Source organism: Fukomys damarensis, unplaced genomic scaffold (assembly GCF_012274545.1).
Source record: "Fukomys damarensis isolate Sample0158 unplaced genomic scaffold, DMR_v1.0_HiC HiC_scaffold_38, whole genome shotgun sequence".
In the NCBI taxonomy this organism is placed as follows: domain Eukaryota; kingdom Metazoa; phylum Chordata; class Mammalia; order Rodentia; family Bathyergidae; genus Fukomys; species Fukomys damarensis.
The window spans coordinates 50,939,773-50,967,462 of NW_022900950.1; the positions used below are offsets into that span (position 1 = coordinate 50,939,773).

At 40.4% G+C, this 27,690-nt stretch overlaps 1 protein-coding gene across 5 annotated transcripts; it reads right to left on the reverse strand.

Moving 5' to 3' along the window:
- Positions 1-1,170: 1,170 nt before the first annotated feature.
- On the reverse strand, positions 1,171-26,854 carry Slc25a30 (solute carrier family 25 member 30). Of its 5 annotated transcripts, none has more exons than XM_010637040.2 (10): positions 26,824-26,854; positions 15,371-15,487; positions 13,858-14,005; positions 10,397-10,491; positions 8,899-8,984; positions 6,552-6,647; positions 5,681-5,805; positions 3,542-3,680; positions 3,180-3,260; positions 1,171-2,079 (listed from the first exon to the last, which is right to left on the reverse strand). In XM_010637040.2, the coding sequence occupies exons 2-10, from the start codon at positions 15,432-15,434 to the stop codon at positions 2,038-2,040; spliced, it is 876 nt and encodes a 291-aa protein (XP_010635342.1). In that variant the 5' UTR covers positions 15,435-15,487; positions 26,824-26,854; the 3' UTR covers positions 1,171-2,037. The 5 variants fall into 5 exon arrangements, with proteins under 5 accessions (XP_010635342.1, XP_010635341.1, XP_010635343.1 ...); XM_010637039.2 differs by lacking the exon at positions 26,824-26,854 and adding an exon at positions 20,076-20,174; XM_010637041.3 differs by lacking the exon at positions 26,824-26,854 and adding an exon at positions 18,279-18,300.
- Between the last annotated feature and the right edge of the window lie 836 nt (positions 26,855-27,690).

Below are 27,690 nucleotides of genomic sequence, written 5' to 3' on the forward strand. Positions count from 1 at the left end.
AGTTCTGCTTTACAGAATATTTTTTCAAAGGAAACATTAATAAAGAAGACAAGTGAAAATGGCTGGGAAGAAAACTGCCTGATGCACAAAGACTCTCAAGGAGGAGGAAGCCCCAGGGCCTACACAAACTAGAAATCGATCTGGCAGACACACACTATATATAAGTGGCCTGCCAGGAAGCAGGTTCTCAAAGGTTACCCTTGAAGAGACCCAAGTAAATATATCCACTTTCCTGGGATGACATCTAAAAATAGAAAGCTCTTGGAGACAGCTTTTGCTTCAAAAAGAAGATGAAGACAAGAAGGAAAATGATGTTCCACATCATTAGAAGACAACAAACAAGAAAAACACATACCTTTTATCAGAAGCTAGATAAACAGATGCACTAAAGAAATGGACTGGGGAGTACAGCTCAGTTGGTAGGGTGCTTGTCTAGCATGCATAAGGCCCTGGGTTCCATTCCTAGCACTGAAAAAAAACCACAACTTTAAAATTTCAAGCAAAGCTAGGCATGGTGGTATGCTCCTGTAATCCCAGCGCTTGGGAGACTGAGGAAGGAGGATTGGCTCGAGTTTGAAGCCAGCCTGAACTACAGCCATCGTAAATTCAAGCCCAGCCTGAACTACATAGTCCCAAAAAGCCAAATAATAATAATAATAATAATAAAATAATAATAATAATTTCAAGCAAGTATTTTCTACCAAATGAACTAGGGTATCCAAGACAGGAAACATTAACAGATACAACACGAACTAAAATAAAAACTAGAAATCTGGGAAACTCAATTCTTCACTACCAACAGTTTGCAAAGGAAAATGTTATTAAAACCTTCACTTACACAGCATTCTTTCTTTAACAAAGCCTTTAAGAAAAGGCTTCACTCACAATTACTGTGAGAAGCCCATGATAATACAACTTGCTCCTACCTATGTAGACTGTTTGGGGATTATAACTGTAAAAATGATAGAAACACACTCTTCACGTCACAGTGCACCCCTTGCTTTTTAGGTTTTTTGTTTTGTTTTGTTTTTTAGTGATACTGGAGAATGAACTCTGGGTCTTCACACTGAGCAACATTCTCAGCCACTTTTAAATTTTTTCTCTTGAGGCAGGTCTCACTAAGTCCAGTAAGTTGCCCAGACTGGGCTTGAACTTGCAGACCTCCTGCCTTAGCCTCTCAGTATTAAAATTATAGGCATGGACCACCATGCCCAGCTCTGCCTACTATTTTTTTATTTGATCCCTACCTTAATAGATGTTACTATCCCTATTTTATAGACCGAAAAATGACAAACTTCACTAAAACTCAGAGCATTACTAACATTACCTAAAATAGAAGCCAAGCTGCTTGAAAACATCTCCCACCAATATACTGTAACCTTTGAAGTCAACACATCACACCCCCATTAACTTATGTATTAATACACTAACAATTCCTCACAAAGGTTAAATCTTCAGTGGCTTAAAAAATCACTTATTATAAGTGAAAGATCCTGACAAAAAAAGGAAATCATAAAGCAGTGAAAGGATCTATTCCCTGCACTGTCTATACCCAGGCTTAAAAAGTCCAAGTTTCCGCGAACAAGTCTTCAGCTCACAGGAAGCGAAAGCTCCCAGCTGTTCAGAAACAGTACACCCTCTTAGAGGTTCCATTACATAATTTCTATGAACTTGTTAGAGCAGTCTGACATTTGCCCCCTAAACTGGGAGGCATCAGGAGCTACTCTCCCTGAAGGAAACAGTATCCATTCCTGGTTTTCTTTAGTAAGAAACATACCATTCATATATTATGTTGGATATCAAAGGGAACTCTGATGGTAAGGACTAGTGTTGAGATGTTAGTTTAGGCCAATAAACACTGACGAAAAGGCGTCTGATACCAACACGCAGCAGTCTGAACTAATCCCATTCTTCATCTGTTGCTCCCATCTCAGAATCGGTGATGAGCCAAGCAGTGAGAAGCAGAGAGAAATGCCAAAGCTCTACTGTTGCAGAAGACAGCATTTTCAGAGGGGTGTCTCATGCAGCCTTGACTCATCACAAGTCCAATTTCTTTAGCTGTTCATATGTCACAAAAAACTGTAGTTATGGGTTAAGGCGGCCAAAGAAAATGTCTTCCCAACTCTGACACATAAAAACAGACCTAAAATTAGTACACCTACTAACAAATAAGTACAGGGAGACCCTGCCACGGACATGATTAAGTATCGAGCATGCCATTCTTAACTTTCTCAGGCTCTCCCTGAAGCCTGCTCAGGGTCAGCTAGAACAGAAAGATCCCAGCACAGTCTGCACATCCTCTAATCTCAGCATCACATTCATTAGCTTGTGTGACTTTGTTGTGCTGCAAAGACTCTAGAACAATAAGCTGCTGTGTGAGAAATAGTCAGCAAACCCTGGGAAACACCTCTAGGCTTTCTGCTATGACGCCTTCCTTGGGAAGGGAGGAGGAGCAGATGAAGAGCACTAAGAGGATGGAAAAAAATCAATTATTACTAAATCTTTGTGGTTTTTGTTGTTGTTGTTGGTTTTTTGTTTTGTTTTGTTTTTGAGACAGGGTCTCACTACATAGTTGAGACTGACCTGGAACTCACTATGTAGCCCAGGGTGGTCTTGAACTCACAGCAATCCTCCTGCCTCAGCCTCCCAAGTGCTGGGATTACAGGCATGTGCCACCAACACCCAGCTATTACTACTTAATACTGCCTTTTCATGTCTATCAAACTTTTCCTGTCTCCTACTTTGGCATAAATGAAAAAACACAGATAAGTCAACCAATCAAAGAGCTAATTCCCATTTAGTATCAGGCAGTCTCTACATTAAGCATTCTTGGACACTGTTGTCAACCACAATCTTTTGAAGGGCAGCAAGGGAGGTAAAATCAATCTCTGTCTCTTCCTCCCTCCCTCTCTCTGAAGTCATAAATACCAACTTCCAGAGCAGAATTTAATAAAAAATTTGTATTGATATATTACCTTTTAATATATTATCATTAAACTAAGATCCACAGTGTCTAGAACAGACTTTATATTTCTTAAAACAGAAACTGGTTATTTCCTAGAACCAGAGGAACTCAAAAGGATAAGAATGTAAGATAGAAATGAATATTCTGAATGCTTATACAAACAATATTCTTTAGCTCCATCTTTTTTTACATCTACTGTAACAGAAAAGGATACGATGATATTCCAAGGACCAAGCCTCAACCAATTTGGCCAAAATCCTTTATACAGAGCCAAAAAACCTTCATTCTTCCATGTCTATTAAAAAGAAAAAAGGGTTAAATTCCTCTAATATGTCAAGTGCATTAATATTTGTCAGACTGACCTATTTTTCTTTTCCCCCATTTAAGTTTATTGGTACATTTTTGGTATACAATATAGTTACACTATATTGGTACATCATTGGGATCTTGTAGCTTCATTCTAGTTTTAATAGCTGCAAAATATAGTTATTTATTTTCTCACACACACACACACACACACACACTCACACACACACACATCTTTCACAACACTGCACAGAAGACATTCATTCTTACCTGTAACAAGCAATCCAGGGTGCCTGTGTAACCAGAGCATCTGCCATCTCGAAGGACTCTCTGATTCATCATACGGGTTCTCACAACATCAACAGGATTTGAGGCCAGTGCTCCCACTAGACCACAGGTGAAGCTTGAGCTGTGTAAAAGAGAGCATTAAGAAAAAAATCCAAAATGTTAATCATCACTCAGCCACAACTACCACTATCAAGGCAAGAAACAACCTTCTCCCAAAACTATGTTCAAGTAAGATGGAACAACACGAAATATGTCAAGAATAGGACACATATCTAGAGAGCTAGTCAAGCTTCTTAAACATCAGCACTGATTTATACTGGCTTATAAATTCCAGTCACAGCTAACAATACTTTTGAGGCTCCAGAAAGTCAAAGGAAGGAACATCCTACAAGGATACTCTAGCCCATCTATTTATGTATAAGCAGGTATCACAGTAATTCATATCATTCCTACAGGTCAAAGAAAAGAACGTCCTTCCTGTAATGGCCCACTATGGGTCCTAGGTTCTAGTAGACTTTCAGTTTTACAAGATTATCAAAAATTACATTAGGTATTGTTAAACTGAATTACATTTAGCCTAAAACTGTCTCCATATATAACTAACTGTAATCCAACTCAATGTATCAACAATCTAATGAGAGTATACTTCTGTAACAAGTAGCCAAGTGTCAGCCAGACATTCAGCTGGTCAGAGGCTGAAAGCTGTCAAAATGTGTCCAAATGAGGCAAATGCAGAAATGCATCAGGCGTCCCAATAAACCCAGCCAAACTGGAAAACATCATAAATTGAAAATTTACTTCATATACTTAATCTTCATAATATCAAAGCTTAGTCTAGCATATATTAAACATGCAGATCACTATGGTTAAGCAAAATAATCTAATATAAAGCCTATTTTATAGTAAAGGATTGAATACCTCACATAAAGTACTGATTACTGTACTGAAAGCGAAAAACGGAATGGTTGTATGGGTATACTTTCACACCACTGAAAAGTTGAAAAATCCTAAGTGAATTTCACGGACCATTTATATGTCGCTCCTACACATCTGGCTATACGTATTGCCTACACCCAGTTCTTGACTTTTTCTGCTTAAATAACTCTGTTCAATTTAACTGGCCCGAATTATAGTATCAGTTAACTCAGAGAAGATTTCTCATCCTCTGTACTACACCTATTTTGGCCCAGATAGATCATTCTTTTTTATGGAAATTCTGAAACAGTTAGCTGGAGCTGCAGCCCCTACCCACTGGGTGTCATAGTGCTCCTGTGGTGACAATCAAAATAGTCTGCACACTTTGCCAAGTGCCCCAGTCAGGGAAAAGTCAGTCCCAATGGATTAAATAATCTATGTGTTCAGACAATGTGATAATCTGAAGCCACTAAAATAAAGTAAGTCTGTTAAGTACTGACATGGAAAGACATTTAGAATATATTGTTAAGGGCCGGGGATTTAGCTTAGTGGTTCCATCACCTGCCTCACAAGCGCAAGGCCTGGGGTCTGAACCCCAATACCAAAAAAAAGAATATATTATTAAATTTTAAAGAGCAGATAAGAGGAGCTGAAAGTATAGCTGAGTTGTAGTGCTTGCCTTTCATGCTCAAAACCTTAGGCTCAATCCTCAGCATTAGAAAAACAAAAACAAAATGCAAATAAGCACGAATAAAGGCCAGGCGCGGTGGTGCACGCCTGTAATTCCAGGTAATCCTAGCACTTGGGAGGCTGAGGCAGGAGGATCACTGTGAGTTCGAGACCAGCCTGGACTACATAGTGAGTTCCAGGTCAATCTCAACTACATATGAGACCCTGTCTCAAAAACAAAACAAAACAAAACAAAAAGAATAAAGGATAATCTTACTTTTGTAATAAAGTTCATGTGGTATACTTTTGTAGACATACTGTATACACAGGTACAGAACAAACTCTTACCACTAGCTACCTAAGTGAAGGGCTAAAAGCTTTGATCTGCTTCACTTCTGTGTTACAATTTTTCAAGTATTAAAATATAATACTTTATAATAAACTTTATCTAAAATTTCTATAACTTTATACCAAATTTCCATCCTAAACTTATGCATACATAAAATACTAATTTTCTTTAAAAATCCATAAACATACAGGAAGTGGGTATATACAGTGTCTCCCATCAGGCCTGAGAGAATCAGATGCTTCTTGGTGATGTCATAGACTGGCAGTTCCACACCAACAACAATAGCAGCTCTCTGAGCTGTAAGGGACACACCCTGCATAAAAATATAAACCAAAAAAAAAAAAAATGATTCAGATAGTCTTCTGTAGAATGCAGAGATTCTCCACAAACTACAACCAAATTTTACATGTGGAGGCAAGAACGCAAAAGCTCCAGTCTAATTCTCACTCTGGCACTAACTGTGGATCTTGGGCCAGACACTGGCCAGGACAAGTTGCCTCTTAGAGCCTCTGGTTTCTGTGTCACGCTGAGGGCTCATACAGGGTGATATTCTATGAACTGACACGTCACTGAAATTCTAGGAAAGAGTGCTCTACATCAGCGCTTGGCTAGTACCACAGACTTCACTTTAGAGCCATGAAACCATACTGATCATTCATTCAGTGGAAGTAGAATCTGGAAACCTCCATAATGATTTAACCAAACAAACAAACAAAAAAAATCAAACAAATGAAAAAAAGTATTCAACTTTCACAAAACTTCTCATACATGAATTTTTCAAAAGATATTCTAAGGGCCAGGGATGTAGCTCAGCAGCACCACACCTGCCTGGTAAGCACAAGGTCCTGAGTTCAATACCTGGTACCAAAAATAAAAATACTTTAAAATCATGTCTCTTTCATATATTCCCATTTTACAGGAAAAGGGAGGAAGAAATCATCTCACTCTTTGACTCAATCATGCCACTTGGATTAAAATACACTGATGAAAATGGAATATACGCATTTTAAAAGAAAAATGGCAAGAAGTCAGTCAGTGGAACTTGTTCTTCAATCTTACCTTCCAGAGTCCTCTTGACCCTTCCTGCTGGTAAATGTTAATGAAGTTGCCTATCATTCCTCCTTGAACGGTGCTATTTTGTGCTTGCATTCGTATCTAGAGATTAAAGAGCAACATGAGAAGGAAAGGAACTAGCACATTCCCCACCACCACCATGGAATACATCTGAAAACCATTCTATCTATTGTTTAGAAACCCTTAGAAGAAACCGTAATATAAATGTTACACTGATGTCACTTTAAAATGTCCTCAGTAGACTAAAAGGTATAAGGACTAGCTTTTAGGAACTCTGGAATCTCTGAAAAACACCTGGTAGAATCCAGAAACAACTCCATATGGTATTTCACTAGGTCTCCAAAAATTAATTTTTAAATAAGTGAAAATAGTACTTTTCTTCACTACCATTATTAGCACATACTAATTGAACAATATAAGGAAATATGTTGTGACACTTTCACATGGAAATAATAAATACTTTGATCATATCCACCCCTCCCTACCTTCTCTTACACAATCCCCTCATCCCTCTGGTCCCTTTTCTCTTTTTTAATAGCTCCCTTTCTACTTTCATGTCATTCTCTTTAGTTTTTCAGAAGAAATTAATACTTCTCAAAGGCTTTTGAGGCACTGGGGATTTAGCTCAGTAGTTCTGCCGCCTGCCTCACAAGCACAAGAACCCAAGTTCAATCCCCGGTACCAAAAATACATACATAAATAAATAAATAAAGTCTTTTGGGAAGGAAAGGCAACAGCGTATTTCCCTATAGATTACTAAGTAGAAAAGAATGATGGTAATTCTAAAGATCTAATATAATTTAGACTTATCCAGGAGACTTGGCTTCATTAAGCACAGGCAGGTATAGGTCTTAAATTGTTCCAAGCCACTACTGCCAACCTGCAGAACCAAAAAGTATGCAGGCAAACAGACCGCATGATGGCCACATGATGTCATTACACTTGAACTATTAGTGAACTTCACAAAGGTCATGGATCCACATGACCAAGATTCCACCATGAAGAAAATGTTTGATGTAGCTCTTTGCCTTAAGAATGAAAAAAAAAGGGCCAGGGATTTGGCTCAGTGTTTCCATCGCCTACTTGCAAGCACAAAGACCTGAGTTCAATCCCTGGTACAAAAACAAACAAACAAACAAACAAACAAACAAAAACACAGGGTCTTCTGTTGTCCAGGCTGAAGAATGAAAAAAAATTTTTCATTTTTTAAAAAATGGTACCTTAGGTTTGTTTCATGTCTTATCACTAACTTCTAAAAGAATCTGTTACTGACACACTAACATGGGAAAAAATAGGAACTGCCTTTCCACAAGTCCTGAGATACGTCTAAGAAGTGAATAAGAGAGTGTATATATTTCTCTTACCCCAATACAAGGTAAACATATAGCAGAAAATGCCTTATACTTCTCTTCAGACATGCTAGATGTTCCCTGTAGTACACGAATAACTACAGCGTACCCAACACACTAAATACAGTCTCGATGTTTGTCAGAATCTCCTTCTATATTGAAGGCTCCCTGAGGGTAGGGTCCTCTTCTTACTCATTTGAGATGCTAAGCACATAGCACAGGGAGAAGCAGAGTACATGAGTAAAATAATAAAGATGGTGGAGGGAATGCCTTGAGAGGCTTTACAAAGTAACTTTTTTTTTGGGGGGGGGTGAGACAGGGTCTCACTATGTAGTTAAAACTGACCTGGAACTCACTACGTAACCCAGGCTGGCCTCAAGCTCACAGCAATCCTCCAGCCTCAGCCTCCCAAGTGCTGAGATTATAGGCATGTGCCACCATTCCCAGCTAGAAAGTAACCTATATGGAATTTTTACTTGACTTCATTAGTTATTCTGTTGTCTTATTCCAAAACATATTTAAGGGAGCTGTATTCCTAGCATTCTCAGCAAAGTTATATAATGTGTTATATCTAACTACAGTAAGTAAATATTTTAATTTTTATTTCCTGAAATAAAATATGTTCAGAAATAATTATTAATAAACAACCTAGAGTTGTATAAAACTTGTAGCCCATCCATTTTAATGACCAATATAACAAGAGATATTTTCTATGAAAAAAATAAATGAAATGTACCTAAGCCTAAATTTTTTTTATTTTCAGTCACCAAAATCCTTTATGACAAAATCCAAAATGACTTCCACTTTTGAGCTCATCTACATCAGTAGGAAATCCATTTAGTTAAAAGTTAAGACTATATGACACATTATAAACACATTCACATATATACAGCACATATTATATTCACAGACTTTCAATATCTGAATACTGTTCCCAGTAAGAAAACATGAAATGTATCTCTAAAAGAGCTAGCACAGCTTACTTTCAAAACATCAGTTGGATTAGCAATGGCTGAGGATATAACTCCAGAGAGAATCCCACATATGACATTGATCAGTAGGGTTTCATCTGTAAATAGACATATTATTTTACTTTTAATACAGATAGAATTCTTTCTGTAACTCAAAATATTATCTTAGTATTACTCATTTATGTGTTATTTAACTTATTCTTTTCTACTTCTTCTTCGTTTCCCTTTACAGTTCAGGCTGGGTTCAAACTCACTATGTAGCTCAGGCTGGTCTCGAACTCATAGCAATCCTCCTGTCTCAGCCTCCTGAGTGCTGGGACTACATGCACCACCACACCTAGCTTTAATTTATTCTTTATAAATCAAACAATTTTTCCGAATGGGTGTGATAGTGCATGTCTCTAATCCCAGCATTTGGGAAGCTGATGCAGGAGGATTGCTGAAAGTTTGAGGATGGCCTGGGCTACACAGTGAGACCCTGTCTCAAAATAAAACAAAACAAAATGCAGGTTTTAAAAGGAATTCTGCTGGCTAAAGGAATTTTACTTAGCAAAATTTCTTGATCTCTAAAAAACGAATCATTCTGCAACATGAGTAACAAACTACCAAATGAGTTTTGTATGCAAATTCAGGTCACTGTAATTAAGATGAGATATATCTGTTAGGGGAATTAGAAAGGTCCACATTCCTGTGCGATAACATGGAGATTTATTTGCCAGGTAAAGTTTTTAAAGCATACGCATTTAGTTAAGGACATTTAAAGCATCTTTCAAAGCTCTTGTTCACCACTCATGTAATAGTCACTGGAGTTCATTCCACTGGGGTGCAAAAGATAGACAATTCTTTAGATTAAAGCAAAGTCACAGAACCAACCTGCCACAGAGTCACAGAACTTAGAGCTCTTAACACTAAAAAAACGTACTCAGTGCTTTCCTAAAAAAACGGTAATAATTCACATGACTTTATGTTGGATTAAATGGTAACAACATACCCTCTAGTCTGGGCATTTAAGATAAGGACAATTAATTAAAATGTTTGTAAAGATGGCACTTTGTGATACTCCTCTCAGTTCAGCTGAGAGCTGAGCAAAATTCATTTAGACTCTACATTGGACTTCTCCTTAGCTGTAGTAAAGTCACAAGTAAGCTAAGGAAAATTTGCTCTAAAACCACTAGAATTAAATGACCAACAAGGTAAGGAAGCTGTATTCCCCAGTAGGGTTGTCTTATACATTATATCTAACTAATTATAGTAAATAAATATTTTTGTATTTCCTAAAGTAAAAATGATGAATAAGAAAATGTGTTCTGAAATAACTACTGAAAAAAAAAAAGAAATAATTACTAATAAGTACCCTAGACTTGAGTAAAACATGTAGCCATCTATTTTTAATGAACCCACAAAACAAGGGAACTTTTCCCCTGTTGTAATAAATGAAATGCATCTAAGCCTAAATTTTTTTCTGCTCCATCACCAAAACCCCCAAATGGAAAACAGACTCACCACTCACCTTCAGGGCATTCAACGAACAATCGCTTTAAGCTTTGGTAAGTGCCGATCTTGATGGTTCCATAGGAAGCCTGGCGTAGCACTGCAGGGGAAATCCTGTTGAACCAAAATGCAAGGGGATAAAACCATCTAAAAGTGATTCAAAATCCACAGAGACCCATTAAAATACAAAATCCAACAAAAATACAAGTGGGTTCAGTGAAATTTGTGCCAATACTAGTTCACTAAGTGGGAGATTAGCCTCGTATTTATGCTCAGTGAAAATATAAATGAACAGAATACAAAAGTGTCCATTCATGTGTTCATTAATTTTTATGAGTATGTTTGTATTTTGTAATGATTACATTCACCACAGGAAATCAGGACATGTACCTAACATCTTCATTTTTGTTAATCCCCACTTACACTAAATGCAAGGGCTTTCCTGTCTCAGTACAAAGCTGCTGGGAAAACTAGCCCAAACGAGGCACACCATAAGCACCTCTATGAAATTCATGTATTAACTCTTCGGGGACTTACCAAGTTATTCCTCTCCCTAAAAGCTTTGCCATCATAATATTCAAACAACTTTAAAACAGAATCAGGAAAAACAAGCAAATTTTCCTCCATCCTATATGACCCCCATCAAATCCTCCCCACCGGGAACCACCCTGTGGCATTTACACCCTCAGCTCTCTTTTTGCACCTCCTACTTCCCTCTACAATTACATCTTGGTTCAATTAAATCCTGGTTCTCTCTACCCTCTCCCTCAACTCCCTCTCACCAAGGTGATCAAGTGACAATTTTGTTGATAAATTAAATGATGCTCTTCAGTGGTCCCTGTATAACCTCTGTAATGTTTACTCCTGGCCACCCTTGGCCCTCTAGCAGCTGTCTCCTCCCTCACAGGCAGTGGTACCACCCTGTCTCACCTCTTTTCCCTAAGCATAGCTGTGTTCTCTAGGATCTGCAGAATTCTGCCCTACCTTCTCTCCTCACTCCACACAGCCCCTGCCTTACTTCCTCATATACAACTGTGGCTGCAACTAGCACCTGAACACTGATGACTCCTAAATCCGTTTCCAACAATGACCCAAAGACACGAGTCCAATTTCCTACATTCTCACTTTAGATGACCTACAGAGATCCCCATAGATCCCCAGGTCAAATGTCCCACACTGATGTGATTATCTCTTCTCCCACAGAATGAACTCTCACTTTCCATTTCCTAAACCAGGAAATGGGACCTCTAACTCCACACTGGCCAAAACCAGAAGTCCTTTAACCTGTGTCCTCATAGTTCCTCACTATGCCTCACATATGCGGATTTCATAATACTACCGACCAACATCCTGAACAGTTTTCTAGTCTGTCTTCTTCCTCTCATCCCCCAAAATAATACCTCAGCTCAGGTTCTCATCTTTTCTGCCTCAGTAGGACAGTTCTGCTTCTAGAGACATCAGCTCTTCTTACCCATGGCAACCAGGCAACTTTTAAATGGAAATCTTGTTAGTCCTCCTACTTAAAACCTCCAATGAATGTATTTATTATACATCATAAACATATATACTAATAAAAAAGTGAACAAGGAAAAAACCTTCAGTGTCTTCTGTCTGTCATAGGTATAACAAACTCAAATGCTTACAGGTATAGGCAGAAGTGAATGAGAGAAGCAATCTCAGTCCAACTGTACACAACTGCTTTGTGTCAGAGGTTTTACAAGCCAGAGAAAGCATACTTAACACCAGCCAACATTATCATATGTAAATGAATATGGGTACAATGTTGATTCTTCTTGAGAACATGGAATCTCAGAATTTTATGCACAATTTCTCACTTTTTAAATATTGGTTGAATCAAGCATGATGGTATGAATACGTAATGTTGCGAGCCAGGAGGATGAGGCAGGAGGATTGCTTGAGCTCAGGAGCTCAAGGCCAGCCTAGGTAACAGAAAGATCCCATCTCAATCAATAAAATATCAGCTCTGGCTGGGGATTTAGCTCAGTGGTTCTGCCTGCGCCTGCCTCACAAGTACAAGATCTCAAGTTCAATCCCTGGCACCAAAAAAATAAGTAAATAAATAAATAAAATATCAATTCAATTGAAAAACAAAAACCTTTGGGATTGGAGGGTCCATGAAGGGGTGACGGGCCACACGTTTGGGATCTGTGTTTGGCACAGCATGACACTGTCCATGTCCTGACCCCTTATTACCACTCCAGCTCAATCTCTTGCTACTCTCCAATCCCCACATTACATCTATGCTGAATTAACTGCAGTTCATAGAAAGTACCATGCTCTCTTGCACATACTGCTATCCCATATGAATACCACTCCTCTCTAATTTCACCCAGCTAACACTTTTTGATCCTTCAAGGTCTGATCTGGTGCCTCTTAGTCGCAGCAACTTTCCTAAAAACATCCAACTCTCTTCCCCCTAGTCTGGGATTGATGCTCTCTCTACCATTTCCACACCTTCATTCTCCATCGACAATTCCTTACAGACAACGTGAGGCTGCTGATCCTCATTTGTCCTCCCACATCCTTGCTCACCCTTCTCCGTCCCCTAAGAGGCTGACATTTATGTACTACATCACTGAGTCTCCCCTGCCAGCTCGTCAGCCAATAGGAAAAGGGAGGGAGGAAAAGAAAAAGAGGACTTCTTCCTCGTCTCTAGGTATTATTAACACATCCCTTGGTAACTACTGTCCTCCACTTAGAGGCTCCAGCCCTCTTGGGGTCTGGTAACACTATCCTGCCTTTGCTCCCCGGACCCTGGTTTGGTATCAAGTTCTCATCTTGCTAGTTTCCAAGTATCAACACCTACCCTCCATTTTTTTCCTTGACCTTTCATTTCTCTTGACTCTTCACATAAACTATCCAATGGATGTTTTACTCACCCTCCCATCCAGAGCCTACAGAACACCATCTGTTAACACTGTACACTAAATGCTGAGTGAAGTGCAACTCTTATCCATACTACATCATTTTCATTTGGCAAAAACCACCACAACTGAGAATAGCTAAAGCAAAGGGTTATTTTTTCAAAGAGTGAGAAACTGAAAAACAGGATGTTTTAAACAAACACAATTTTTGTACTGTTGTTTGCATTTACATATAATAAAAGCAGTATCACCAAAATATATGCTACATAAAATACATATTTAAAAAAATAGTTGAAATCAAAATCTATTGTGCTAATTGCTCTTTTCAGGTACAAATCAAATGTTTACTTTTTCTCTATGAAGGCTTAGGGTTAAGTCTATTCTTTTGAAAGAGTCAACAGTGAAATATAAATATTGTAGGTCTGGGGATTTAGCTCAGTGACACCACACCTGCCTCACAAGTGCAAGGTCCTGACTTCAATCCCCAGTACCAAAAAACCAAAAAACCAAAAATACACATATATACATACATATATACACACACACACACACACACACACACACACACACACACACACACACACACGTTACTCACCCTGAATACAGTGCCTTTAGCCCTTCTTCTCTGCCTATCCTCACTAAAGCATGCAACATTCCTCGATACCTGACTTCTCTAAAGTTTGCATCATTCCTCTGGCCTTGAATCTGTAGCCGTGTCTTAGTTAAATCGATTGGAAATGTGCCTTAAAAAAAAAAAGGAGTACTTCACTTAGTAAAAAGATACTCAGTAAGTATATAGAGTGATATATTACTAAGGGATCATTCAAACTATCATATAAAATAAGAAACATTAAGAAATGGTGGCGCTGGGCATGGAGGCGCATACCTGTAATCCCAGTACTCGGGAGGCTGAGGCAGGTGGATCACTGCAAGTTTGAGACCAGCCTGGGCTACATAGTGAGTTCCAGGTCAGTCTTAACTACATAGTGAGACCCTGTCTCAAAAAACAACAAAAAAACAAAAACAAAAAAAAATAGTGGGAACTGTGCAATCTTTTTGGTTTAATAAAACCAAAAAATGCATAAATTTCTTCCTTTATAGTGTTATGTATACATCATCTTATTCTATAAAAGATTGAAGGAGACTGCATTGCTATGGAAAACAGATAACTAGAATCATTCACACAAATAGAAATCCATTTAAAAACCAAAGTTATTATTCTGTATGTTTATGAAGACCAAAATTTAATGCAACTGAGAGAGGTAAATTCATTTTCTAAAGGAGTTTCTCACTTAGGAAGGAGTGTTTTATAATCTAAAATTAAATCTGATAATGCAGGTAGAGATATTTAATATAGTGCCTAACCCAAATATATAAATATGCATTGAAATTTGAAATATATATGTATATATGTATGTGTGTAACACACACACACACATATCTCCAAATATACAAAACCCATCCTTGAACAGTAACTTTGATTCCTGAATCAAGGTTAATTATTCAGTGAGAGAATCATTCACTGAAATTTATCAATTCATTCACTGAAAGCCCACTAGCACAGAGAACCCAAGCCACTAGGTGAGCGGTTAACAAACTTTGGAAGGCCAACTGAGCAAATGAAATATCCATCCCAGCACTGGTGCTCAGAAGTTGCTCAAACAATGAACATTGAATGAATGATATGAGAATAAACAGGGGTCAAAATACAATAGAATATGGGCAATATACAAAATTAGAGTGATTTACTAAGTACAGGCAATCTAATCTGGCTCAGAGAAGATGCTTGAGCTTTTCAAACCTCTTTACAACCAAATGGTTAATAATGGCAAAGTGGGGAAAAGGACAAGGGAAACAGGGACAGAATCAATCCAAACAGAAGTCATAACTTTTATTTGGTCAACAGGCTCAACTTTCTCCCTGCTGCACTTTGAACTATCAACTGCTAGTAAGAAGCCACAATGACTATTTGGTCTTCAAAACATACAATATGAAGAGAAGGCATTTCTGAATTCTGAGATTGTTTAGTACATTTGAACAACATCACATCAATCAGCAAATGGAAGCCTTAGGAAGTTGCAAACACCGTAAGACTTAGGGCCGCCTACCGCATTCGGCTGTGATGGAGGCCAGCCCTCCATAGACAAAGGGCTTCCAGTTGAGAGCTGACATTGTGTCACTTCTCCTTAGAATCAGACAAGCATTGTCTTCAACAGGGTTTTCTCCTGGAAACAAGAAGATGGTTATTCAAAGTTACAATCTGTCACACAGGATGCTTCTTCTCTAACTCCCTGGTTTTCAGAGAGTGCCATCTGGGGCTGAAGATCCCTACAACAATCCTCAACATTAAGTCCCCTTAATTTTCACTCAGGCCTTAAGAAGTCTTGTGCTGGGTTAACACTGTTGTGCACGTATGCATTCAGGGTAGTGTGGTGGTAGCAGTTTTCTGGATAGTCTGCTTTATCTTGGCTCCTTCTTCTTCCTGCAGTAAATATTTGCTATTCATCTGCCACTGTCTTAGTGAGTCCCTAAGAAGAGGCATCAGGTACACTGGAGCAGATAAATGTTACAAACCTGCATCATTGCAGTAATGTGACAATTATTTAAAATTACCACAAAACTACTTCTAGTGTAAACTCTGATAATGTCAGCTCCCTTCTCTTAGCCATATTACGTCACTAACTGCAAGGCAGCTTAGCATGCAGGAAAGACACTGATCTGGGTCAGAGCCATATTATCTCCTTCAGGAAGTTCCTGTTAACCAGCAATGTAGATATTTTCACCAAAAATCATCATCACAACAGCTAATACAACTATGGGTAGTGCACATGTTCTTATTCACTAAGAGGAATAAATGCCTAGCTTTAGGCCTATTGTAGGGATTAAATATTATAAATATTAAAGACACTCAGTAAGTGTTGTCTTCCAATTTTCTCCCCTTCGTGGTCCTCCCTTACTGTGATACGCTCACGTGACACAGCTCAGCCTTCCATTCATGATACATGTGTTCCACAGATATATGTGATCTGATCTGGTAAATCTGGCCTTGTGCCCATTAACAAGGAACACAAATACATTTTTATATATATTAATTCAACTATATTATCAGTTTAAAATGAAATTTCTAATTTATTGTAATAATTTTGACAAGAAATATGCCCAATGTTTTTATTTTTCACGTGTGCAGGAATTTCCCAAGTCTACATTTCCCAGAAGCCTATCACAAGTCACTATTGCCCAAAATGCCAGTTCTCAACAAGCCCAAGGAGCTTGCTTAAGCTGAGAGGAAGTATAAAGAGCTCAGAGAAGACACTATATAAATCTAACAACAGTTTTCCTTATTTGTATATCTTAACCAAACTCAAAGTAGTTACAAATCAGTGGGGTCCCTGAGCACAGAACCAGAAGATCATCAAATGTTTTATGAATTTCAGTACCAAAAAGCAAGTCTTGTCACCTAAATTCCTTTCATTATCCACAAAAACATGCATACCATCCTCTCACTATCCTCGAAAACATTTAATACCTATAGGTAACTCTTTGCCTTGCTAAATTATAACTAATATAATGGTTAACACTGTAAGTTATAAACTATATGAACATATTAATAGTAAATCTAGAGAGCGGTTTCAGTAGTGTAGCGGTTATCACGTTCGCCTCACACATGAATACCAAGAATGAGGATTGCAGGGATGCAGCCCAAGCATCTGTGCCATTACTGAAAATCACCAAATCACATAAATGATAACCAAGTTATACCATAGGACACAATGACCATTTAAATCATTCTTCAAAGTAGTTGCTTTTTTTTCTTGGTACTTGGGATCAAATTCAGGTCCTTACGCTTGCAAGGCAGACGGTGGAACCACTGAGCTAACTCCCTGGCCCAAGTAGCTGCTTTTCAGTGATGACCTTATAGTTGATTTCTAGTCATCTTATTTATAATGAATATATATCTACCACGTGGACACACACACACAAAACATACACACACACACAAGACAGCCTCCAAAATGCTAGCAAAAGTTTATGGGAAATAAGATTATAACCAATTTTTTGGAGTTTTTATTTTTAAGAAATGGTCTCATTATGTAGCCCAGGCTGGCCTGGAACTCACAACAATCCTCTTGCCTCAGCCTCCCAAGTGCTGGGATTATAGGTGTGTGCCACCACGCCTATCATAATTAGTCTTTAATATTTAAAAAAATGATCTATATTGCCATATAACCTCACGCCACCTCATTAACTTTCTAGTTTCATGGCACTATTTTTAGGCCTTTCCCTCTGTCAGTTTTGGTATTGTTTTTAATTAGATTAAAATTCAAATGCTCTGGATTAATCATGTAAATTCTAAACTGTAACAACTGTTGTGCAATTGCCTCAATCCTTTGAATCACATGGGATGGATCACGTACTCATTAGCTTTCAGATGTACTGTCAAAATAAAACTCATCTTCCATGAATGACCATTCACTCCTGCATCAGCATTCCTGACCACACGATAAAAAATACTTTCTATTCAATTACAGTGCTTAAAAGTTGTCTAGTAAGAAAGTTAAAAACAACTTCTTAGCTCTTCTGTTTTCCTTTCCAACACTAACGTTAGATCCCTGAGCAGTTACTATTGTTGGGCCTTTTCATTAATGTTTGCAGAGTAAAAGAAAGAATGATTTGGCTTATGAGAGAACCAGGAAGCCTCAGGAAGTGGCTGAACATCCAATCAAGAAGAGGTGCTTGCTAAGATTAGAATATGTGAGCCTGTGTCCACTAAACTGTACAGACCCCAGCAAACTGTGACAGGGCTTCAATCCCTGTTCAGTAAACTAATCTATTTCTTTGCTTTTATCTCTCTCTAAAGGGCTTGTACTAACTTCCAAGGTAGCTTTTCAGGAAAAAATCTCAACTCTGCTGAAATGCCAAGACTTACAGGCCAAGACAATCAGATTGAAGGGTCCTTAGCAGCCAACTGTCTGGGCAGCATCTCAGCGAGAGATCCAGGGAAAAGATTAAGCTTACCAGAAATCCAGGGTCAGGCTGCGACTAGATCTCTTCCCACTAGGTCTTACTCTTCTGGCCATACTCTAAGTCAGACAAAAATCAGTGAATGCTTGCTTCTCTTTGCTGAATTATGAATACAACAGTAACAACAGCTGTCTTTGCTGAATATCTGATAATAGGTTTTGTTATACATTTTCCAGCAGGATTTAATTCTTACAACCCCATGAATTAAGTACCATCCAGATTTTCACAACTGAAGCAACACAACCTAAGAAGAAAAGTGACTTTTCTTAGTCACAGCTATGGGACGTTCAAATTAATGTCTCTCTGAAGGATTGTATTATCTCTCCTTTGCAGCCAAACACCAGCTTTAAAGCTGTTAAAAACAAAATAAAACAAACATACTGGGTCTGAAGTTATAGCTCAAGTGTACAGTACTTGCCTAGCATGTACACAGCCCCAGAATCAATCCACATACACACACACACACAAACACATGTGTGCAGGGGAATTCTACATATCCAGAATAAATGCAGAATTTTTCTGCATGAGATACAAAATTTTCTTTTTAATAAAGTATTTTCTGAATATAAATGTCTATATAAAGAATTCCAAAAATTCTCCCTATACTTGATATTGTTAACCATCCTTTCTACTATACTTTCTTATATATTTACCTAACATTTATTTTCACCTGACCTTATCTGTTGAGCTGCAAAAAGAGCTAATTCTAGTACGTAAGAAAACTTTCTAAGTTTCTCTTATATAATTAATTCTTGATAAAATTCGTTCAATTTTACTTGGTGCTGCCTTTTCGGTCTGCAGTCTTAAGCTGCAATCAATCTCTAAACTTCTGTGTCTCATAAATCTTTGTTCCCGGCTGGGTTGCCCTTTCATGAACTCTATTTCCTATTCCTTTTAAGACTGCAGGATGCAAAATAAGCTCAGCACAAACTTACAAAATGTAAGCTTTACGGATATAGCTCAACAGCACAGTGCCTGGCAAGCGCGAGGCTCTGAGTTCGATTCCTGGTACCAAGAAAGAAAGAAAAAAAAGAATCTTAGAAATCCTATCTCATTTCACCTTAATTAACAGAGCCCATGGCCACAAAGGTTGACAGCAGCAAAATCAATCCGGAACTGTACGCCTTTCAATTTTCTCATTAGACAAGTAGGACAAACGTGGACTCTGCAGGACACTTCCAACACTCTTTTACTTTTCTTGCGCAGAAGCAATACTTCTGATCATTGTGACTGCTTTACATGAAATTACACTTAGAGAGAAAACTCAGAGCTACGTTAACTTTGAAAGCCAATTCATTCGATCGAGTCAAAACACGAGCCAACCCGGCTCGTTCCACGAGCAAGTCAAAGGCTAGCGCGCGCTTTCCTGGGCCGCAGTGCCCGCGGATGCTGAGGCAGCCCTGTCTGAACGAGCCCGCTAGTGGGCGGAGGAAAAGACGCACCGCACCGGCAACGGGAACCAACTGCCGCAGCAAGGGTGCAGGCGCTAAGATCCCAGGATGAGCTAGCTCCACGCGTGCACTCCAACTTCACTGGAACGGGAATCACCCACAGTTACAGCGCCTCCTACTGAACCTGTCGGACCCCGGAGCAGCAGCCAGGCTAGGGGCCCAGCCCTGGAACCTCGCGTCCCACGGAGCCGGCCCTGAATGCTAACCCCGGAGCACAGTCAACACCAGCAAACCCGGCCCTGTCGGCTTTCCGGAGACCGTGTTGGCAACCACACCTCCAACCAAGGGTTCCGGGCGTTTCTGGGAAAGCGGGGCACCGGAAGAGGCGCGGGACACTCACCTGCGGCAGTGGCCCTCCACCTTCCCACCCTGGAGCAAGCAGCCGGGGCCTGACAGGAAAGCCACGGAGGCTGAGAAAAGACCGGCCGGCGGCGGGGGCGGTGCGGAAGCCACGCTCGGTCCCGCCCACCCCCTAGGATCTCATTGGTCGCTATTGCACAGTCCCGTCCAGGCCACGCCCACAGCAGTTTCGGTGGGGCGGAGCTCGGGCTCAACTCCTAAAGGGATCTCTGGCTCCCCAGAAGAAAGGGAACTTCCCCCTACCCGGGACCGCCTCGCGACTTTAGGTCTCGAGTCTGCTGTGAGAGAAGTTTGAGGAACCCTGAGCTATGAAAAAGGAGCCTTCTCCGGGGTGGCTGCCCGTGCCCACGTGAAACTCGACTGTTGGAAGGAAGGAAGCTTGCACTTGTTTTTTACACCCTAGCTTTTTAGTTTGAAAATTATAAAGATAGCAATAGTACAGAAGTATGAAAAATACTGTTTTATGGAAATGTTGCTTTAGGCATATTTCCTTGGCTTCTGTGTATTTTGTTAAGAATGCATATTTAGAGCCAGGCGTGGTGGCTCATGCCTGTAATCCCAGCAGTTGGGAGGCTGAGGCAGGAGGATCGCTGTGAGTTCGAGACCAGCCTGGACTACATAGTGAGCTCCAGGTCAGTCTCTCCTACATAGTGAGACCCTGTCTCAAAAAAACAACAAAACAAAAAAAAAAATGCATATTTAGCTGGGCAGAGTGGTGTAATCCCAGCACTTGGAAGACAAAGGTGGGAGAATTACTTGAGGCCAGGAGCTAGAAAGCAGGCTGGACAACACAGTGAGACACGCCCTGGGGCGGGGGTGGGGGTGGGGGTGTCAGGAGCTGGGGATTTAGCTCAGTGGTTCCTTTGCCTACCTCGCAAGCACAAGGTCCGGAGTTGGATCACCGGTACCAAAAAAGAAAAAAATCTGAAAACGCGAATACAAAATTTACGAATACAAAATTTACGTGCTTCAGCAAGTAAGTGGTTGTGCAAGAATTCACAACTCCCTAAACACGCCAGTACTTCCTTTCTGCTCTGTGGCTTGATATGTGCTGCCCGCACCTACTAAGCTCTCTTGTTAGTTCTTTCTGATCCTTCAGGCCTCAGTTCCGACATCATCTTCTCCAGGAAGTCTCTCCTAATCCCTAAAAACTGGGTGAAGTGTGTGCCCTCTGTGTGCATATATGCAGATACCATATCCCAATAGGCAACCGGTCTTCAATAGAATGAGCGTCCCCCCCCCTCTAACGAGACCCTAAGCTCCTTAGGGTAGGGATCCAGTCTAGCTCTCTACTATATCCCCAGTGCTTAATGTAACATCCAGCATGATCCACACCCAATAAACACAAGCACATTTAATGTCTACAAAATTTGGGAGCTGGCAGGGAAAAGGCTCAGATACAGTTTTTCAAATGGTCTGTCCCGTCCCCACTAATATCACCACCACTGTGTCCTGCTTCCTTGTGTGTCCTCCAGTAGAGAAAGAGTTAAGAACAGTAGTTCGGGAATCCCATACGAAGTCTGGTGAGCTGAACTTGGACATCTAGTTTATTTAATTTCTTGTTACTCCACACATTTTCTTGTTTTTTTGTTTTGTTTTTTGGTACTGTGGATCCAATGCAAGTCCTTATGCTTGTGAGGCAGGCACCAGAACCACTGAGCCAAATCCCCAGCCCGCTCCAAGCATTTTCTTCCTTTAACATCTGCCCTTGTTTTCTGTTGCCAATAACAGTTACATAGATTGGGTGAGTTATGATAAGAGGAAGTTTTTTTTTTTTAAGTACTGATGCTCCTCAACTTATATTGGGGTTACTTTCCCAAAATTCACTGTACATTAAAAACATTATACGTAAAAAATGCTTTTAATGCAACTAACCTACTAAACATCACGGCTTGGCCCAGCCTACTTTAAATGTGATCGGGACACTTGCATTAGCCTATAATTAGGCAAAAATTATCTAACACACAAAGCCTGTCTTATAATAAAGGATTAAATATCTCATGTAATTTACTGAATGTATTTTGTTAAATGCTGACAACAGCACAGGGTAGAGCGCCGATTGGCTCTCCTCACAATCGTGGCTGACTGGGAACTGCAGTTCACTGCTACTGCCCAGCATCAAGAGAAATCACGATACTACTGACTTGGAAAAAGATTAGAATTCAAAGTACAGTTCCTGCCGGGTATGGTGGCCCAGGCCTGTAATCCCAGCACTCAGGAAGCTGAGGCAGGAGGATGGCTGCAGGTTTGAGGCCAGCCTGAACTACATAGCAAGACCCTGTCTCAAATAATAAATAAATAAGTAAAATAAAATTTATTCTTACCAGTGAAAGAAATATTCTCATGTTCTTCCTTGGCCCTCATCCTTGGCCAACCCTTCTGTCTGCTTCCCTGGCTCCTTCTCTCTACAGATATCTAATTATTAGAATGTTTCAGGGCTCCCTCTGGAGACCCTTCTCTCTAGCAGTCCCCTCCCTATTGGTCTCACCTATGATTCTAAATATACCTAATAGTAGCATGTTTACGCCTGGCCCTGCCCTGTTAGCTACTCCACTCCCAATCTATATGCCCATTTGAAACCTCTTGTGAGGTGTAAATAACCATCTCAAACCCAGCACATCTAAGAGATTCTTCTGGTTGGTTTTGTCCCTGAGACCTATTCCTCCCTACTCTTTCTCTTAGCAGATTCATCATCACTGACTCGAGCTCAAACCAAAAACCCAGATGTCCTCAATTTTTTCCTCTTCATTATCCATGTGGTATATCCTGCTGTCTCCTTTACAGTACATCTCAAATCTAGTCATTTCATTCCATCAACACTGCCACCAACCTATGCTAAGCCACCAGAATCAACTAGACTTTTACAATAGCTCATCTCTTGGCTTCCATTCTTGGCATCCTTACATTGTGCCACTTTTCCTCATTTACATCCCACCTGGCAGCATGAGCTAGGAAGAGAGCAGGTAGGCATTGCTTCCATGTGTACATTCTGTGGCAGATGCACCCTTGCAGTGCTTTGACTCTTGTAGGGGGTGCACCAATGCTGGTGGCCTTTTGGGAATCCTTCCCTAAGGGGAGCCTATGTCTGTGCGTCTGATTCCAGCCACACTGGCCACATTTGTGCTATCAACATGTCACATGCTTTCCCATGCAGGCTCTTTGCATTTATTACTCCTTTATCCAAAAGGTGCTTCCCTGTCTCTTCTTGCAGCTTCTGCTTCTCTTTGCGGAATCTGATGAAACACCACTCCATCAGGAATGTCTTTCAAGAGTACCTTGTTTGTTTGCTTGATTGTTTGTTGTTTGTCTTTGAGATAGAGTCTTGATAAGTTTCCCAGGCTGGCCTCAAACTTGAGATCCTCCTGACAGAGCAGGCATACTTGCTCTTTTTCCATCTCTGGTTATAATCCATTGGCTAAACTTATCCATAAAGCCTCACTTAAATAAAAGATACTTATTATGATTTAGATCTAAAATGTCCCTCAAAACAGATGAGGACTATTTGGAAGGAGAGGTCACTGGGCATGACTTGGAAGGATATATTCTCCTCCCCAGTTCCTCCCCTTTCTCTCTACTTCCTGGTCATCATGATGTGAGCAACTTTCCTCCGCTGGGCCCTCCCACTGTGCCATTTCTGTCTGCTAACTGGCATGCCATGGACTGAACCCACTGAAACAGTGAACCAAAATAAACCTTTCTTCTTTTAAGTGCTTGATATTTTGTCTCAATGATGCCAGAATGACTAGTACAGGAAATTGGTCCCAGAAGAGACATCACTGTTGTGACTATATATGACTACATGCTTCAGGAGTCTTTGGAACTTCTTTGCAGAAGGAGTTTGGAAAGGCTTGAAGATGCCAGTTGGAGAAGCCCCAGAATGTTGTGAGCAGTGCTTGAGGTGTGCTACTAGTCAGAGTTCAGAAAAGCAGAATGCTGAGAGGGAGGCAGACAGTAAAGGCTTGGCTTAGGAGATCCCAGTTGGGAATAAGGACTCCACTGCCAATTGGGCCAGAAGCTATATGTGTGTTATACTCTGGCAAGAATTTTTTCTACATTTGGCTAATATACTGAGACTTTGCCAGATATTGAGATTAAGCGTGGTGCACTAATTAACCTGGTCGGGGAAATTTTAAGGCAGCCCAGCATTCAGGCTGTGGCATAGGTACTGCCAGTTCTTTTTAATCAGACCTACAGTAAGAATCATGAAGAAATGCAGAGTTGAAACATTTGAAGAGTTTACAGCTTTGCCAGGAAGGAAGCACCTGAAAAGTTGGGACAAAGGAGAACATGGTGACTGAAAAATATTAGCTTTAGAAAGAAGCCAGGGCCTGGGATTTAGCTCAGTGGTTCTGCCACCTGCTTTGCAAGTGCAAAGTCCTGAGTTTGATTCCTGGTACCAAAAAAAAAAGCCAAATATTTTGTACAGGGACAAGAAAGACACTTTAAGAGCACCTCAGAATTTAATAAAACAAACTACAGGCTCAAAGCTACAAAACTGTAAAGCTTTATTGGAGAAGAGAGACCCTGAGAAGCTGCTCATTCAGGGCTGCCTAGGGAAGTGTATCCCAAAGTTCAGCCATCCAGGGACTCGGGAGCCACTACAGCCATGGTCCAAGGGGCTCCAGCTAGTGCTCAAGCTGTCAGGTGATCTTGACAGCATCCTCGTGGCACTGGTTTTTCAGGTAGGCAGAATGCAAAAGTTATGAGGTCACAGAGGCTTCCACCCAAATTGCAGGAAGCCTGGGGGGCCAGGCAAAAATGTCTGACAGGTTCACAGTCCCTGCCAGAAGCCCATGAGAGGGCAGTGCGTGAAGCCGTGAGAGTGAAGCCAAATGTGCAGTGGAGCCCCTAGCATATGGAAGATCACAGGAATGTGGGCCATGAGCTGAGGAAAGCTGTAGGCAGTAAGTATAGCCAGCACAAGTGAGAAGCTATGTATGCTCCAACTAGCAAGGCCATAAGGATGGGGCTTTCCAAGTCCTGTGGAGCTCACATTTCACCACAACCTGCCCTGGGTGCTGGAAATAGAGCTTCATTTAATGCTTGCCCTACTGTTTCCATCTTGCTTTGGTATGATTTCTATTTCCTATTCCTTCCTTTTGGAATGGGAATGTTTATCCTATGCCATGGTATGTTGGAAATATTTAACTTTCCTTTTTATTTTTACAGGGGCTCACAGCTAAGAGTTGGTCTGAAATTCAGAGAAGACTTTGGACTTGGACTTTTCAGCGATGCTGACACTGTTAAGACTTTGATGACTCTTAGACATAGACGCAACACTTTTTTCTTAAAGAGATGGACATGAGCCTCTTGGGGGAGGGATGAAATGTTATTATGGTTTAGATCTAACTTGTCCCCCAAAAGTCTTATGTTCAGAGTTGGAACTTTGGGAAAGTGGTTGGGTGATGGAGGGGCACTGTGCTTGTCAGTGGGTTAATCCATAAAATGTGCTGTTAGGAGGCGATACCTCTTCAGGGGAGGCAATCACTGGGACCATGACTAGAAAGGTGTATTCTTGTCCCAGACGCCTCCTCTTTCTCTCTGGCCTCCAGAACATGAGCAGCTTTCCTCCCTAGGTCCCTTCCATGACATTTCTGCCTTGGAGCAGGCCAACCATGTACTAGACCCACCAAAACTGAAAAATAAACTTCTCCTCCTTTAAGTTGTGGGTGTTGAGTACTGTGTCCAAGTGACAAGGATAATAACAAATACATTGCTGGAAGTGTGATTTAACTTTATTTAGGGAAAGGGATGGTTTTCTGATGGACATACTACTATTTTCTGTCTGACAAGAGCAGACATATGATAGAAACTACTATACACATTCCACTCTTGACTCTAAAACTTTTTATAACATACTTAAAACCAACAAGCAAGCATAAATACTTTCCATAAACATTCTCTACATACTTAGGTAAAGACAAGATGAACATTCAAAAACCTTTCATGTTAAAAGTACAACTCTTACTTATAGCTTTCCTAATATTTTTCTATCTCATTTACTATTAACCTTCTACAACAAACTTCAGCTTAAAATGTCCTTTTTCTGCTTTTAGATTATTACATCTTAAAATTTGACTAGCTGCCAATAGAACAGTATTAATCTAAAAGAGCAAGTTAAACCTATAATCGCATTTTAATCATTTGCACAAGAAGTGTTACCAAAACTAGTTTTCACTAACAGCTGACTGTCGCAGAGCAGAAGTTTGAGCAACTCCTAGGCTGGAGCAAAAGAGGCCAAACAATATAAGACAAAGACTTATGAAAACCAAACCGAAAGAAGAACCAGGGACTCTGCGGGGAATCTCCTTAATCTCCTCTTCCGAAACCAGTACCAGAAGAACACTCTCGACCAGAGGGTCTTGAGGAGGAGAAAAAAATCAACCTCCCTCCCCATAAACACAGAGACAAAGTTCCTACCAGAAGGGCAAAGGACCTCTCCGGCCCCTGCTGCGGGGAGTCCACTAGCACGTCTGCCTGGACCTCCCTCCCTGCCTCCAAAATGATCCGGATCACAAATTACCAATTCAGACATTAACAGGAAAAGAAAGACACTGAAGCAAAGAAAAGGAAACCAAGGACGAACTATTTCTACAAATTCTACTAAATTACACAATTGCTGATGCCCTACTCTAGCACCATTGACACACAATAAATCTTTAAGCATATATACAAAAAGCATGCAACTCTTGCCTGCTCCCATTTTTAATATTTACAAGAAAACTCACCGCTCCTCTTTTGCCTTCCTTTTGAAGGTCCTCTTCTTTCTTTTTGACGAGATCTCCTTTTATTCTTTATCCAGCGGTGTCCTTCACTGAGTCCCTCGATACTCAGGTCCCTGTTCTTCAAATCCCTGTTCTTCAGGTCCCTGTTCGGGCGCCACTTGTGGCGGTCCAGCCGTCACAACACGAACATGCCTGAGTCGGGGAGTGAGGATTGAGAAAGGAAAGAACACTCAAGCCTGAGTGGAGACGAAGAGAAGTCTGATTTATTTCACAGAAACAGCTCCTTTTATAGGTTCACATCAACAGGAAGCACCAAGTAACTATTTGTATCTTTTATGCAAAGACCGGATTGTCTGACTCTTTGCAAAGAACATCAGATCTTTGGCTGTCTCCTTGAGTTTCTTCCGTTGCAGCAACAAGTTTAACAAGCAGAGTCCTAGAATGTTACAGATTGTATCAATGCCTTGAGCGTAGAGGTGAAGAAGTTTCCTTTCAAATGTCAAACTCCTAGAGGGCCACGGCCGGGCTCCCACAACCCATGAGCTCTTGTGAGACATTCAAGCACCAGTCTAGTGGGGGGAACAGATCAGCTCCGTCCTCCCAGCTCCAGGGCTTCCAGCTGTTTCCATGGTCATGGTACCTGGATATATAGTATTCAAAATGTAGTATTTTGTAAATAAAATGTTTTGTGGCAAAAAAGAAAAAGAACCGATCTATAGCACAGACATTCATGGAATAAAAAGGGGGAGAGTTCCAGATAGACCTATTCTTTGGAAAGATTGTAGTGTACATTTAGTCTCTTGCCACCACGATTTTCCCAGTTTTCTGCTTCTGGTGCTAATCGCTTTATAAACTGCAACTCAGTCTCCC

Bases quoted from the DNA above. Each gene is read 5' to 3' on its own strand.
- Slc25a30 (XM_010637040.2), bottom strand. From the start codon at position 15,434: ATGTCAGCTCTCAACTGGAAGCCCTTTGTCTATGGAGGGCTGGCCTCC. The intron at 14,006-15,370 runs GTAGGCGGCCCT...TTTTTTTTTAAG, and splicing joins CTCCATCACAGCCGAATGCG to GCACATTTCCAATCGATTTA. The intron at 5,806-6,551 runs GTAAGATTGAAG...ATTTTTATGCAG, and splicing joins GGTCAAGAGGACTCTGGAAG to GGTGTGTCCCTTACAGCTCA.